The sequence below is a fragment of the Hypanus sabinus genome, chromosome 12 (genome assembly GCF_030144855.1).
Source record: "Hypanus sabinus isolate sHypSab1 chromosome 12, sHypSab1.hap1, whole genome shotgun sequence".
Classification (NCBI taxonomy): domain Eukaryota; kingdom Metazoa; phylum Chordata; class Chondrichthyes; order Myliobatiformes; family Dasyatidae; genus Hypanus; species Hypanus sabinus.
The window spans coordinates 9,662,466-9,679,492 of record NC_082717.1 but is presented as its reverse complement, the minus strand read 5'-3'; the positions used below and the strand labels follow the sequence as shown (position 1 = coordinate 9,679,492).

The 17,027-nt window shown below is 41.6% G+C and overlaps 1 protein-coding gene across 3 annotated transcripts in view; it reads left to right on the top strand.

Annotated features, from left to right (window-relative positions):
• cd109 (CD109 molecule) overlaps positions 1-17,027 on the top strand; it is a 244,258-nt gene that overhangs the window by 117,961 nt on the left and 109,270 nt on the right. For all 3 annotated transcript variants that reach the window (XM_059985524.1, XM_059985525.1, XM_059985526.1), the window contains 4 exons: positions 126-278; positions 2,360-2,428; positions 4,386-4,440; positions 11,758-11,893. In XM_059985524.1, the coding sequence (XP_059841507.1) occupies positions 126-278; positions 2,360-2,428; positions 4,386-4,440; positions 11,758-11,893 (413 nt within the window). The remainder of the gene's footprint in view (positions 1-125; positions 279-2,359; positions 2,429-4,385; positions 4,441-11,757; positions 11,894-17,027) is intronic.

Below are 17,027 nucleotides of genomic sequence, written 5' to 3'. Positions count from 1 at the left end.
TGATAGAAAAATGGAGGGTTATGAGCGAGGGAAGGGTTAGATTAATCTTGGAGAACTGGTCAGCATAACATCATGGATTGAAGGGCATGTAATGTGCTGTACTGTTCTATGTTTAACCAATACAGGTTTCACTTTCCTGGAGTACAGAGCAGGCAAAGCCAGCTGACAGTGTCTCTCTCAATGTGTCTACCAATGAGGTCAACTCACTTGTTGGGATCCTGGTCGTGGACAAGAGCGCGCAGCTTCTCAAGGGAGGAAATGACATCACCGAGGAACTGGTATGTGTTGATTCAAAGGTCTCTTGGAAACCTGATGGCTCTACACTTGACATATTTGGTAGGAAATCAAGAAAAGTCAGCTGACATGCTTTTTTCACTGAGGTTGGGTGGGACTACAACTAGAGGTCATGGGTTAAGGGTGATAGGTGAAAGGTTTAAGGGGAACATGAGGGTAAGCTTCTTCATTGAGAGCGTCCTGCTAATGTGGAATGGGCTGCCAGCACAAGTGGTGTATGCGAGTTGATTTCAACATTTAAGCTAAGTTTGGGTATGTATATGGATGGCAGGGCTATGGAGGGGTATGATCCCGGTGCAGGTCAATGGGAGTAAGCAGCTTAAATTGTTTCAGCAAGGATTAGATGGGCCAAAGGGCCTGTTTCCATGTTGTACTTTTCTATGACTCTATGATTAATTAATAGTGACCTTTCTGTAGATTTATCAGTTCCTATGTGAGAGATTGAGGCTCAGGTCAATAAGTCATGATGCCTGATGCTTTGTATTGGTATTGGAATTTGGGGGTTCATTGATTGGGATTCAGTTTATTTTCCAATGTATCACATAAACCAATAGTTGGTAACTGCAGATACTTGTGAACATTCATTAACTGGTAATTGTCGTTTGGTCATAGTGAGATACAGTGAAAAACTGTGCTTTACAAGGCATCATCATATCTATGCATTGAGGTTGTACAAGGTAAAACAATAACAGAATCAGAATAAAGTGTTATAGTTACAGAGAGAAAACAGTGCAGGTAGACAGTAAGGTGCAAGACGATAACACGTATTGCTCACTATGTGCCATGCCATATGACATGGGTGATCATGGTCTTTCCATGATTGTTCTTGGCACATTTTTCTGCAGAAGTTTTTTTCCACTGGTTTCTTCTGGGAAGTCACTTTATAAGATGGGTGACCCCAGCCATTGTCAGTATTGTTCAGAGTTTGTCTGCCCGGCGTCAGTGGTCACATAACCAGGACTTGTGATATGCACCAGTTGCTCATACGACCATCCACCAGCTGCTCCCATGGCTCCAAGTGACCCTGACTGGTGGGGGAGATGGGGTAACCAGATGCTACAGCTTGCGTAAGGGTAACCTGCATGCTACTGGAGAGAAGGAGTGCCTTACACCTTCTTTGGCACAGACCTATCTCCACCCCACCACCCACTATGGCAAGATAGATTATGAGAAGAGTCCGTCCTACCATACCAGAGGTCCATTCAATAGTCTTTTAGAAGTGGGGTAAAACCCGCTGTTAGAAGAGTGTCCTTGAGCCCCAGTGAGATGAAAGATTGTCCAGAGGGATTTGAGATCAGTGCAGGCAGGTAATAAAGTGTAAGGTCAGAGCGAGGTAGATTGTGAAATCAACAGTCCACTTATCATTCCTGGGAACCATTCGATAGTCCTATAATAGTGGGGTAGAAGTTGTCCTTGACCCTGATGGTACGGGCTTTCAGGCTTTTGTATCTTCTGCCTGATGCTGGCCTGGCCCAAGGGGAAGACAAATCCACCTTTCAGATTTAGTTTTATTAACATAGCTCATATGTTCTTGGACTCTTCAGAAATCTCTTTGTTGACGGGAAGAGCTTAAGTATTTTTAAATTTATTTTAGAGATACAGCATGGTAACAGGCCCTTCCAGCCCAAGGAACCCATGTCACCCAATTACACCCATGTAACTAACTAATCTATACCTCTTTGGAGTGTGTGAAGAAACCAGATCATGTGGAGGAAACCCATGAGCTCAAGGGGGGGGGGGGGGGAACGTCCAAACTCCATATAGACAGCGAAGGGAATTGAACCTGGATTGCTGGTGCTGTGAGAGGGTTATACTAAACTGCTACGCTGCCTCTGCTGCTCCTGAATGACTGAGTGTGGGTCCTCCAGCTCTTGTATCTCATTCCTGAGGTAGTAATGAGAAGAGAGCATGCCCTGGATGGTGAGGGTCCTTAGTCATGGATGCCGTCTTCTTGCTGCATTACTCATGAAAATGCTCTCAACAGTAGGAAGGGTTGTGAAGTGATTTGATGACTGTTTAACAATTGGCTCTTTTGACCTGTAGTTTATATACATTCTGATCACAGGTCCTTCAGACACTGATCAACACAGCTGAAGATAACACAGGATTTCCCTACAGCCACAATGTATTTCAGGTTTGTGAATAACGGCATTAGTAATCTGAGCAACACACACAAAATGGTGGAGGAACTCAACAGGCCGGGCAGCACCTATGGAAATTAGTACAGTTAATGTTTCGGGCTGAGACCCTTCAGCAGGATTGGGAAAAAGCTGAGGAGTCAGAGACTTTCTTTTTTTCTTTTTAAATATTTTTATTAATTTTAAACAAACATAAATGAAACATGAATACAAAGTGTTTGAGAGTAGATAATTAATAGTTTAAATAGACTATATAATAATAAAAATATATAACCTCCCAAACTCATAACATTGATGAACAAAGAAATAAAAAGAAAAAAAAAAGACCCCAGAAAAAAAGAGAAAAAAAAAACACTACCCAACATGGGCTATTGAATAATGTTAAGTACATATACAGTAGTGCCAATAACTCCGAACCTCCATCCAAATAATTAAGGATAATATAAGTAAGGTTTAGGAAAAGACAATTCAACTCATATGAAAATGTTGAAAAAATGGTCTCCAAGTTTCTTCAAATTTAACCGAAGGGTCAAAAACAACACTTCTAATTTTTTCTAAGCTCAAACAAGAAATGGTTTGAGAAAACCACTGAAATATAGTTGGAGGGTGAGGGTTAATTTCTTTCCAATTCAATAGAATAGATCTTCTAGCCATTAGTGTAACAAATGCAATCATTCGTCGAGCTGAAAAGGATAGACAACTATTATCCACCATTGGTAAACCAAATATTGCAGTAAAAGGACGCAGTTGGATATTAATATTCAAAACTCTTGAAATAATACTGAAAACATCTTTCCAGTAATTTTGTAAACAAGGGCAAGACCAAAACATATGGGTTAATGAGGCAACATCAAAATGACATCTGTCACAGGTTGAATTAACATAAGAATAAAATCGAGCAAGTTTATCCTTAGACATATGAGCTCTATGTACAACCTTAAATTGTATTAGAGCATGTTTAGCACAAATAGAGGACGAATTAACTAATAGTGACATTTTCTCCCATTGCTCAGTGGATATAAGACAATGAAGTTCTTCTTCCCATTCCTTCTTAATTTCTTCTGATACATCTGGCTGTATATTCATAATCATATTATAAATGACAGCTACTAAACCCTTTTGAGAAGGATTCAGAGCTAAAATTCTTTCCGTAATGTCCAATGGACCTAGTTTCGGAAAAGACTGTAACCCTATACAAAAAATTTCTAACTTGCAAATATCTAAAAAAATGGGTTTTAGGTAAATTATATTTATTAGATAACTGTTCAAAGGACATAACGCTATCATCTAAAAACAAATCACGAAAACATGTTATACCTTTTGTTTTCCATAAAAAAATGTTTGATCCATAAAGGAAGGCCAAAAAAAAATAATTAGATACTATAGGGCATGATAGAATAAACTTATTCAAACCAAAAACTTTACGAAATTGAAACCAGATTCGCAATGTGTATTTGACAATAGGATTAGTTATTTGTTTATTCAATTTAGATAAAGAAAAAGGAAGTGAAGATCCTAAGATTGAAAACAACGAAAAGTCTTGTACAGATTTACATTCCAAATTTACCCATTGTGGGCAGGCAGCTGTAGTCAATTCTTGTGTCCAAAATATTAAATATCGTATATTAACTGCCCAATAATAAAATCTCGTTTGGCAAAGCCAAACCACCTTCCTTCTTAGGCTTCTGTAAATATTTTTTGCCTAGTCTAGGATTTTTATTCTGCCAAAGAGACTTTCTTATGCTGGTTCCTCATCTTTTTTCCAGTTCTGACGAAGGGCTTCGGCCCAGAACATCAACTGTACTTTTATCCATAGATGCTGCCTGGCCTGCTGAGTTCCTCCTGCATTTTCGCACAAGATTGTGTGGCCGCCATTGCAAGTTTTCATACAATAGTTTGTTGAGTGAAAGGAATGAGTTATTGATTTTTATGTTTTTGATGTTTTTTTGACAGATGAGTGGGCTAATAATATTAACAGATGCTCGGATCCCGCTCACTGAGTCTTTGTGTAAGTATGAATCATGAAGTATTTCAGCTACCTCTGGTTATTGAGAAATGGAGATCCATTTGAAAGGTGGATAAATATGTCCTGTATCGAAAGGGTCGAGTTTAGTTGTTTCACAGTTGTTGAAGTTGTGGTTACGGCTTCAGATGAGGTTATTTGGACAATTGACTCCATAATGCATTAACAACAGTCCACTCTGCTGTTCAGATTCAAAGTAATTATCAATGCACTTACAACACTGTTCTAAAGTCTTGGGCATATGTGTATAGCTAGGGTGCCTAAGACCTTTGGATAGTACTGTATGCACAATGTGGAGCGGAGAGCAAGCTTGCACATCAGGCGGGAGCAAAGGATGTTGGGAATCACGAGGATGGTGTGTCGTGGGAGTGGCATGGGACAGCTGCAAGGGGAGAGGGGATGGAGCGGGTGCAGACACACCCAGCCCCTGAGATGGCCCTGACCCAGCCAATGTTATTTAACTCCGAGCAATTGGTTTATTGATCATTACAGAATGTCTCTCTGGTGCTTCCTGCTCCCTTCCCTCTCCTTTTCCCTTTTCCCTATCATGATTCCCCTCTCCCTACACCCTTCACCACTCTCAGTCCACAGTAGAGACCCATATCAGAATCAGATTTATCATCACTCATATATGTCATGTAATTTGTTTATTTTTGTAGCAGTACAGAGCAATACATAAGATTACTACAGTACTGTGCAAGAGTCTTAGGCACCCTAGCTATATATATGTGCCTAAGACATTTGCACAATAGTGAATATGGGTGATATGGTATCATGGTGGCTAGTGCAATGCTTTTCAGTACCAGCACCCTGGGTTGCATTCCTGCCGCTACTGTATCAGGTCAAGCCCTTTCTTCAGTACTGGAAGGGAAGGGGGAAAGTCAGAGTAAGAATGTGGAGGGAGGAGAGGAAGAAGTACAAGGTGGTAGGTGATAGATAAAACAGGGAGAGGGAAAGGGGGTGAAGTTAAAGAGCTGGAAGTTGATTGGTGAAAGAGGCAAAGGACTGGAGAAGGGCATGTCTGATAGGAGAGGACAGAAGACCGTGGAAGAAAGGGAAGGGGTAGCACCAGAGGGAGGTGATGGGCAGGTAAGACCATGAGGTGAGAGAGGGAAATGGAAATGGGGAATGGTGAAGGGGTTGAGAAAACGATGTTCATGCCATGAGGTTGGAGGCTTTCTGGACAGAATGTAAGGAGTTGCGCTTCCAATCTGAGAATGGCCTCAGCACGACAGTACTGCTGAAATAGAAATGGGAAGTAGGTTTAAATGGGTGGCCGCCAGGAGACTCCACTTTTTCTGGTAGATGGAGCAACGGTGCTTTCGATCTATGTTGGGTCTCACCGATATACAGGAGGCCACACCGTGAACACCCAGCACTGGAGATAACCCCAACAGAATCACAGGTGAAGTGGTGCCTCACCTGGAAGGACTGTTTGGGGTGTTGGATGGTCGTGAGTGAGGAGATGAAGGGCAGATGTGTCCCTTGTTCCCTTCTCCTTCAGGTGGGAGGCGAAGGAGGAGATTGCTAAGCCTCTGGCGATGATTTTTGCATCATCAATGGGGACAGGACAGATTCCGGAGGATTGGAGGGTTGTGGATGTTGTTCCCTTAATCAAGAAAGGGAGTAGAGATAACCCAGGAAATTATAGACTAGTGAGTCTTACCTCAGTGGTTGGTAAGTTGATGGAGAAGATCCTGAGAGGCAGGATTTATGAACATTTGGAGGGGTATAATATGATTAGGGATAGTCAGCATGGCTTTGTCAAGGGCAGGTCGTGCCTTACCAGCCTGATTGAATTTTTTGAGGATGTGACTAAACACATTGATGAAGGAAGAGCAGTAGATGTAGTGTATATGAATTACAGCAAGGCATTTGATAAGGCACCCCATGCAAGGCTTATTGAGAAAGTAGGGAAGCATGGGATCCAAGGGGATATTGCTTTGTGGATCCAGAACTGGCTTGCCAACAGAAGGCAAAGAGTGGTTGTAGACAGGTCATATTCTGCATGGAGGTCAGTGACCAGTGGTGTGCCTCAGGGATCTGTACTGGGGCCCTTACTCTTTGTGATTTTTATAAGTGACCTGGATGAGGAAGTGGAGGGACGGGTTAGTAAGTTTGCTGATGACACAAAGGTTGGAGGTGGATAGTGTGGAGGGCTGTCAGAGGTTAAAGCAGGACATTAATAGGATGCAAAACTAGGCTGAGAAGTTGCAGATGGAGTTCAATCCAGATAAGTGTGAAGTGGTTCATTTTGGAACGCGGAAGCAGCACCAATATAGTTATTGATGTAGCATGGGAAAAGCTGGGGAGCGGTGCTGGTGTAAGAATGGAACGTGGACTGTTCCATGTAGCTAAGAAACAAGCAGGCCGAGCTGGGACTCATGCGAGTGCCCATGGCCACACATTTTGTTTGGAGGAAGTGGGAGGAGCTGAACGAGAAATTATTGAGAGAGAGGACCTGCCAGACGGAGGAGAGTAGTGGTGGTGGGGAACAAGTTAGGTCTATTATCTAGACAAAAGCGGAGAGCTTTAAAACCCTCCTGATGGGAGATGTAAGAGTATAGCGACTGGACATGCGTGGTGTAAATGAGGTGACCAGGGCCAGGAAACTTGAAGTCATTGAAAAGATCCAGAGCATGTGAAGTGTCACAGATGTAGGTAGCTGATGCAGATCACAAGTCCTGGTTATGTCACCACTGATGCCAGGCAGAAAATCTCTGAAGAGTATTGATAATGGCTGGGGTCACCCATCTTGTAAAGACACAGCTCAGAAGAAGGCAATGGCAAACCACTACTGTAGTTTGTAATTTGCCGAGAACAATGATTGTCAAAGACCACGATCGTCCATGTCATATGACATGGCACATAATGATGATGTCATATGACACGGCACATAATGATGGTGATGATAATGTTCTGAAAAACGGATCAATAACACATTACTGATGGGGTTAAACGTGGAAGGTATGATGCATAAAAGCCAACGTGAACCTTGCAGGCAAACAGCCTAATTCCACATTGTAAGTTCATTGCGATTCCAGTAATTTTTAACTCCAGAGGGATTGTACCAAACACTTCCTGGCTGAAATAGAGTTGTACATGAGCCTGAATCTTTGTACTGATACAACTCTTAGAAAGAAGGCAAAACTCCTCTCCTTTATCCCAGATTTAGTCTCCTAATCCAAGGAAAGATGTATTGGCCTTAAAGATGGAGCTCTGGAGTTTTTCTGGGAAGGTTCATTTTTGGAAAAAAGCTAGTTAATTTAGAGTAAAGTAAGTTCCATTTTCACTGACATAAAGAACAACGACAGTCATCTTGAAATGTATAAATGTTTTTGAGCACTTGGCAGAGTGAACTGTCTGTAACCTTAAAGTTAGAGCTCATGGTCTCAGGATAAACATTTTTACATCTGAGAAGACCATGAACATTTTGAATTCTGTGTCATAGAACATGGAACAGTACAGCAAAGAAACAGGCCCTTCAGCCCTTAATGTTGTGCCAAACCAATTGAATTAGTAATCAAATAATCTGATTTCTAAATAAAAAAAAAGCCCTAAACACGGATCCCTTCTACCTTCACAATGTCCATATCCCTCCATCTTCTTTACATCTTTGTGCCTACCTAAACATCTCTTACAACATCTGGTATTTACCTCTTCTACCAGAGGCATCCACCACTGAACCTGCCCTCCACCCCCCCCCCCCACCTTCCCACCTTCAATGCATGCCCTCTGGTATTAGACATTTCTACTCTGAGAAAAACATACTCCCTGTCTACTCTATCTATGCCATTAATAACCATATAAACCTCTTTCAGATTCCCCTCAGCCTCTGCCACTCCATAGAAAGCAACCCAGATATATCCACCCTTTCATGATAGCACATGCCCTCTAAACCAGGCAGCATTCTGGCCAACCTTTTCTGCACCCTCTCTAAAGCCTCAACATCCCTCCTATAGAGGGGAGGCCAGATCCTCAGAGATTATGGGATAAATCACTGAGTACTCTCAGTGGCCACTTTATTAGAACTGGAGTGGAACCTTCTACAATCTTCTACTCCTGAAATACATCCACTTCAGGGTTCAACGTTTTGTGCATTTAGAGAAGCTCTTCTGCACAGCACTCTTCCTGCAATCTGTGGTTATTTGAATCATTGTCACCTTCCTGTCAGCTTCAGCTGCTCTACCCATTCTCCTCTGACCTCTCTCATTAACAAGGCATTTTTGACCACATGGCTGCAGCCTGGATTAGACAGGATGTCTCACAAGCAAAGGTTGAGCGAGTTAGGGCTTTTCTCTTTGGAGCGAAGGAGGATGAGACGTGAATCGATAGAGCTGTAGAAGACGATAAGAGGCATACATTGAGTGGATAGTTCGAAACATTTTCTCAGAGTATAAATGGCTAATATGAGGAGGCATAATTTGAAGGTGATTTGAAGAAAGAATAGGAGGTTTGTCAGAGGTAAGTTTGAGGTGGCTATGTGGAATGCATTGCCCCGAGTGGTCCATTATAGGGGCATTTAAGAGACCCTTAAGTAAGCACATGGATGACAGAGAAATGGAAGGCTTATTCCCAGTTGCAAGAAAACATTTTGAACACTTTGCAGTTACCCCATTTTCAGCATTATTTTCTCATAAAATATGGTCTGATCTTCATCTAAATCACTATAATAGACAAATACAATCTGCCTAAACTAATAACAAGCAAACAATTGTATTCTCCATGTCTTTATTGTACACATTGTTTGCAGTCCAGGCTAGAACAGTTCATATGAGAACCCATGTATTTAATAACTAGTAGAACTTCCTTTGGCAGCAGTAACTTCCACTAAACATTGCCTGCAGCTGCTGATCAGACTCGCACAATGGCGAGCAGGAATGTGAGACCATTCCTCCACACAAAACTATTTCAGTTCATTAATATTTCTGGGATACCTTGCATGAAAAGCCCTTCAGGTCATGCCACAACATCTCAATTGGGTTAAGGTCTGATCATTCCAAAACATCAAAACATGTATTTTATTCTTTTTAAACCATTTTTTTTGTTGATTTACTCTTGTGTTTCGTATCATTGCCGTGTTGCATTACTCATCCTGTAAAATGTCTTAATTACAATTTTGAATACATTGTTCCCTCAATGATTGAAGTTGTGCAGGCCCTGCGGCAGCAAAGCAGTTCCAAACGATGGTGCTCCTTCCACAGTTGGGATGAGGTTTTGGTGTTGATGTGCAGTGTCCTTTTTCCTTCAAACATAGCGATATGCATTTCTGCCAAAAAATTTAACTTTTGTCTCACTTAGCATGGAGCATTGTCCCAGAAGCATTGTGGAAGATCCAGGTGGTCTTTGAAAACTTGAGACATGCAGCAATGATATTTTTGGAGAGAAGTGGTTTCCTCCATGGTGTCCTTCCCTGAACACCATTCTTGTTCAGTGTATTTCTTACAGTGGACACATGAACAGAGACTTTAGCAAGTTCTAGAGATTTCTGCAGGTCTTTAACTGTCACCCTTGGGTTCTTTTTCACCTCCTTCAGCATTGCACGTTGTGCTCTTGATGTGATCTTTGTAGGACGCCCACTCCTAGGGAGAGTAGCAACAGGACTGAATTTCCTCCGTTTGTAGACAATTTCTCTTTCTGTGGAATAATGTCTTTAGAAGTACTTTTGTAGCCTTTTCCAACTTCATACATCTCAACAATTCTTCTAAGGTCCTCTGAAAGTTGTTTTGATCGAGGCATGGTCCACATAAACAGATCTTTCTTGAGAAGAGCAGACTCTGTCAGTAACCTGACTTTGTCTGTCTTTTTCATTGGGCAGGGCACCTCTATAACCCACACCTCCAACCTCATCTCATTGATTGGAACACCTGACTCCAAATAGCTTTTGTCGAAGGCCCAGAAGTTCACGTACTTTTTAAAACTTAGACTGTGATTGATTAAATAGTGTGCTCAGTATTGACAAGAAGAGTACAATTGTTTATGTGTTAGTTGTTTAGGCAGATTGTGTTTGTCTGTTATTGTGACTTAGATGAAGATCAGGCCACATTTTATAAGTAATTAATGCAGAAAAGGATTCACAAACTTTTTCTTGCAACCAGTAGGAGGGAAAGGTGCTTGGAAGTAGGTACAGAGGAGATGTCAGGGGTACGTTCTTTACGCAGAGAGTGGTGAGTGCGTGGAATGGGCTGCTGGCAGCAGTGGTGGTGGCGGAAACGATAGGGTCTTTTAAGAGACTCCTGGATGCCTACATGGAGCTTAGAAAATAGAGGGCTATGGGTAAAGCCTAGGTAATTCTAAGGTAGAGGCAAGTTTGGCACAGCTTTGTGGGCCGAAGGGCCTGTATTGTGCTGTATATTTTCTATGTTCTATGTTTCTATTAGATCTTAGACCAGGTGAAAGGTCAGCACAATATTGTGGGCTGAAGGGCCTGTACTGTGCTATACTGTTCTGCTATACTGTGCTAAACGTGAACAGAGAAGAAAATAGATTGGAAAAATAATGAGGCACTGAATTTTCTGTGATCTTATTGAATGACAGGGTAGGCGGGTCTGAATGGTCAACTTCTGATTGCATTTTTCTTCTTATTTGACAGAATATGTAAGCCATAGCAGTAAAAGGAACTGCTTTGATTAATCCTGGCCCTTTTGGATCCCGAACTTGAAGCACACCTTCTCAACTTGAAGTTGTAAAAAGGGCACTCAAAGGGCTTCAGCTTCATAGAGTCACAAAGCCCTTCGGCCATCTAGTCCACGCCAAACTGTTACTCTGCCCAGTCATATCAGCCCTGACTTGGACCCTAACCCTCCATATCCTTCCCATCCATGTACTTGTAAAAATTTCTTTTAAATTTAAAAATCAAACCTGCATCCTCCTCTTCCACTGGCAGCTTGTTCCACACTCTCACCAGATGTTCTCTTTAAATATTTCACCTTTCACCCTTAACCCATGACCTCAAGTTCTAGTCTCACGCAAGCTCAGTGGAAAAAGCCTGTTTGTATCTACCCTATCTATACCCCTCATCATATCGTATAACTCTGTCAAATCTCCCCTCATTCCCCTCTGCTCCAGGGAGTAAAACCCTCACCTATTCAATCTTTCCCTATATTTCAGGTCCTCATACCCTGGCAACATCATTACAAATTTTCACTGTACTCTTTCAATCTTCAGATCAAAGAGGTCTAATAATGAGACTTTCCTTAAAAGTGCACAGCATCTGATTTTTCAGATGACTTTGACTTGCCAAACTTGTGTTTTCGGTACCAAGCAGGGAGCTCTGCTAACTTTGTGTCTGTACTTCTGCAGACCCAGTCCTATATAACGCCGATCCTGAGTTTAAGCTCGAAAGTTTCGCTGATGTAGAAGAAGAAGAAGAGCCAGAAGATCAAAGAGTCCGGACATATTTCCCAGAAACTTGGCTATGGTTGGACATGTTAACTGGGTAAGATATCAGCAGAAGTGGCAAAATGAATTAAATCCAGAAAATGTGAAGTAACTCACTTTGGAAGGTCAAACTTTAAGGAAGAATGCAAGGTTACTGCCAGAATTTTTAGCAGTGTAGATGAACAGAGGGATCTTGGTGTCCACATTCATAGATCCCTCAAATTGCCATGCAAGTTGATGGGATTGTTAAAAGAGCATATAGTGCGTTGGCCTCCATTAGTCAGGGGATTGAGCTCAAGAGCTGTGGCGTAATATTGCAGCTTTGTAAAACGCTGATTAAACCACACTTGGAACATTGTGTTCATTTCTGATCGCGTCTTTTATAGGAAGGGGGTGGAAGCTTTAGACAGGACACAGAGTGCTACCTGGATTAGAGAGGATGTCTCATAAGGAAAGGCTGAGCGAGCTTTGGTTTTTCTCTTTGTAGTGAAGGAGGATTAGATAGAGGTGTTTAACGATGATAACAGATATCAATAGAGTTGATAACCAATGGCTTTCCCCAGGGCGGAAATGCCTAATACAAGAGGGCGGAATTTTAAGGAGATTGATGGAAAGTACGGGGAGGGGATTTCAGATTGCTGAAATATTCTATGTTATAAAACTGAATTCAGTGACCTGACCCCAGGCAGATACTCACCAATAACACTGGACAACAATTTTTTATCAGATGTGTTACTTCATCAAACTTTTTTTTGTTTATAATAACCCACTTGACTGGGAACACAAATATAATTTCACACTACTTGTATCACATAGGAATTTGGTGAAACAAACAATAAACCAGAAATAAACTTTTATTGAGTATAATGCACTTAATTATCATATGAAGAACGTTTGATGGCTCTAGTCCTGTATTCATTAGATTTCAAAAAGAATGAGGGGTGACCTCATTGAAACCTATCAAATGTTAAAGGCCCCGATAGGGTAGATGTTGAGAGAATGTTTCCAACGTAGGAGAGTCTAAGACCAGTGGACATAGCCCCAGAATAGATCTGTGTCCTTTTGGAACAGGGATGAGGAAAAATTTCTTTAGCCACATAGTGGTGAATCTGTGGAATTCATTGCCATAGCCGGCTGTGGAGGCCAAGTGTTTCATTTGTACTTGAAGTCTGAAGCTTCTTACATAAGTGACCAACAATAATCAGCCAGCATTGATGGATTCCAGTTGTGCAGGTATAATTTCTTTATGACCGTAATGTCCTAATAGAAACGTTCACCATGCTGGGCACTGACAACACCAAGATTTGCAAGGAAGAAGTCTAAATGGGAATGTAGAAAATTAATCTTGCACTTCATAGTTTTGTATGCTTGAAGAATGTTGCCAACCAGCTGCATGTAGTTTGGTGTTCTGTAGTTGCCAAGAAAATTTTCAACAACATCCTTTAATGCCTCCCATGCGATTTTCTCTGGTCCAACTAGAAGTTCTTTGAATTGCCTGTCACTGAAGACTATTTGATTTGCAGACCAACAAAAATAACTTGGCATCACTTATTCTGACTTGTGATATGAATTGAAGTAACTAATACAGTATAGGTAATTTTAAAAATGATGCGTGATAGGGACATTTCGAGGTGATTTTCATGATCAACAGCCTAAAATCCATAAGGTACATTCTAAAGGATTCAGGAAGGAAAATCATTTTTGTCTAATGTAACTAAACTACTGATGTCTACATCCAGCTTTGCAAGGATTACTCAGTTCCAGATCTCACTGTTGACCTGTTTCAAGCATAGACCAAAGAATTGTGTTCCAAGGGTGGCAACAGCATGATACCCTTGGCACCAGGACAGTGCTAGATTGAGTATGACATCAAAGAGCCTTGGTAAAGCTGAGGTCATTGGGAAACAAGAGGAGAACCCTCCCACTGATGGGTTACAATTTATGCAAAGGAAGATATTGTTGATTTATGGGAGGGGAGGGTTGTTTTTCACTGCTCCTGACCAAATCATCTTCAGCTACATCACCAAGTGGAGAGAAAGTCTGAAATGGTTGGGTTCATCAGCCCAATGAGTTTGGTGGGGGCAGTATCAAAGATTCAAAAGTTCAACATAAATTTATTACCAAAGTACATATATGTCACCATATACAACCCCGAGATTCTTTTTCTTGTGAGTATTCACAGTAAATACACAGAAACAAAATAAATAATAATAATAATAAATAAGCACTAAATATTGAGAACATGAGATGAAGAGTCTTTGAACGTGAATCCAGAGGCTGTAGGAAAAAGTTCAGTGTTGGGGTGAATGAAGTTATCCCCTCTGGTACAAGAACTTGATGGTTGCGGGTTAATAATCATCCCTGAACCTGGTTGTGTGGGTCCTCCTTCCTGATGACAGCAGTGAGAAGAGAGCATGACCCGGATGGTGGGGGTCCTCGGTGGTGGATGCTGCTTTCCTGTGACAGCACTGGAAGTAGATGTGCTCAGTGGTGGAGAGGGCTTTATGCATGATGGACTGCGCTGTATCAACTACTTCCTGAAGGCTGTTCCAGTCTTCCATTTTTAGGACTTTTATTTTCATACTGTGATACAACCAGTCAATATACTCTCTATCACTCATCTATAGAATCCCATCAAAGTTTTAGGTGACACCCTAAATCTTGGCAAACTTCTCAGCACGCATAGGCACTGCCATGCTTTCTTTCTAATGGCACACATGCTGGATCCGTGTAAGATCCTCTGGAATCTAAAACCCGGGTATTTAAAGTTACTGACCCTCTCCACCTCTGATACCCCTAATGAGTACTAGGTTGTGGTCCTCGGGTTTCCTCCTCCTCTACCCAATAATCATTTCTTGGTTTTGCTGACTGTCATTGAGTGAGAGGTTATATTTGAGACACCACTCAGCCAGAGTTTTCACCTCTCAGGTATCGATTTTATTTGCAAAAGGAGAAAGAAGGATGGTTTCATGGGGAAATAGGCAGGGATGTACTGCTGGGATTTTCTAAGGAACTGGTTTGATGACATTTTGAATATTGTGAGCTGTTCTAGGCTCTGTATCTAAGGAAGGACGTGTGGGCCCTGGAGACTGTCTAGATGGTGGTCACAAGAATTATCTTGAGAATGAAAGGGTTAATGTATAAGATGTCTCTGTGCCTGTGCCTGAAGGAGTTCAGAAGGATGAGGGGGTGGCATCTTACAGAAATGTACTGGATCCTGAAAGACCTGGATAGAGTGGGCACGGGGAGGATATTTGCATTATTAGCAGTGTCTCACCTGAAGGCACAGGCTCAGAATAAAGTGATACCTTTTAGAATTGAGACATGAAGCAATTTGTTCAGCCACACCATGGTTAATCTGTGGAATTCCTTGCCAAAAAAAGCAGTGAAGGCCAGGTTACTGGATGCATTTAAGGTAAAGATTCAGGGTAATAAGGGTATGAGGAGTTGCAGGGAGAAGATGGGAAAATAGGGTTGAAAAGAAAACAAGCATGATTGAATGTCTAGGTTAAGTAAATGGGCTAAACAGCCTTATTCTCATCCTATACCTTAAGGGTGGAATGAGGCTCCCATAAGAGAAAAGAATATAGAACATTCACTCTGTGGCCACTTTGTTATATACACCTGTACACCTGTTCATCAATGCAAATATCCAATTAGCCAATCATGTGGCAGCAACTCAATGCGTAAAAGCATGCAGACATGGTCAGGACGTTCAGTTGTTGTTCAGAAATCAATGTAAATGAATGGCTCCTCTTCACTCTTAACAGTAGCAGATGTTCCAGCTTGTTTACCTCTTATCAGTGTCTCTCTCTCATTCTCTCTCATGAGCTGTTATCAGTAACAGCTGTCCTGGCATGTTTTCTTTTGTCTCTCTTACTCTCCTGTTAGCAGCAGCGAAATAGTAATGGTCTGCGATTCTCCAAAAGGGGGGCATGGGCAACTCTGCACCCTTCTGCCCATCAGAGTTGTTCATCCTTCATAACACCTCCATCCTTCTAGGAATTTTCACCAAAGGGGAAAATTAACTAATACAGAGTCTTACAGAATTACAGAATCTAACAAAATACAGAAGATTTTTTTAACTACAGAGCAATACAGATATACATTCAACTTAGCATTTAGATAAGCAGACAGCGATTACATTATCACTTCCTTTAAATTGCTATACCTTAATATCAAATTCTTGCAGCATCAGACTCCAACTTAATAACCTCCTATTTTTATTTTTCATGTTAGCCAGGAATACCAACGGGTTGTGATCTGTATAAACAATTAAGGGTCTTTGCACTGAAAAAATGTACACTTCAAAATGTTGTATAGCTAAAACAAGTGCCAACAATTCCTTTTCCACCAAGTCCGTCTTTGCGGCACCCCCTAGCGCCTTCAAAGTCAGCTTTCCTAAAAACTTGTCTATTTCCATCTCTGCTGGTTTCCCGTCTGGTTACCCACGCAACCAGATAAAATAATGGACTTATAGCCCGATTCACTGGCCCCCCAATTTGGTATCAAATCCTGGACGAGCCCCCAATTTTTAACGTACCCCATAACTGGGTGTCTTACCAGCAAAGATAGAAGTGTCCGCTGGAGACTGGTGGTACTATTTTCAACAGTGTTTATTAGTAAAAATATACAAAACAATATCAATGTAAATATACAGATAATATACGTTAGCAATACTAAACCTAAAAGTGTGGGTATAATAGCAATCAATTATAAACAAGCTCTATCGTTGTCTAGGGGATAATGAATTGTCACATGGAAATATAAAGTTCAGTTCAGTTCATGCAGGCTGAGGTAGTTGTTGGTCGATGTGTTGTAATTATTGGAGAGAGAGAGAGAGAGAGAGTGCAACTGTAACAGCAATTGTCTTGCAAACCTTTCTTTACGATCTTGATCCGTCGATGTGCTTTTGTGGCCATTCAAGTATGACCCCTCCGTCCTTTAGCTAGACCATTCTTCCGTGGTGGACTCGTCACCCAAACAAGGGTGGACACACGCACAAGCCCCCACCGTCCTCACTATAAACACTGTGAGTTAAAATTTACCGATCCTTCGTTCGGTCTCCGATGCCCCACACTTTCTCGTGGGTGTCTGATGCTCACTAGTGTGTCTCCTGGTGTGTCTGAGGAGTATCACCCCAGACCTCACTTTTATCCCCACTCATGGGGTCTCAAGTGTCAATCAGTTTT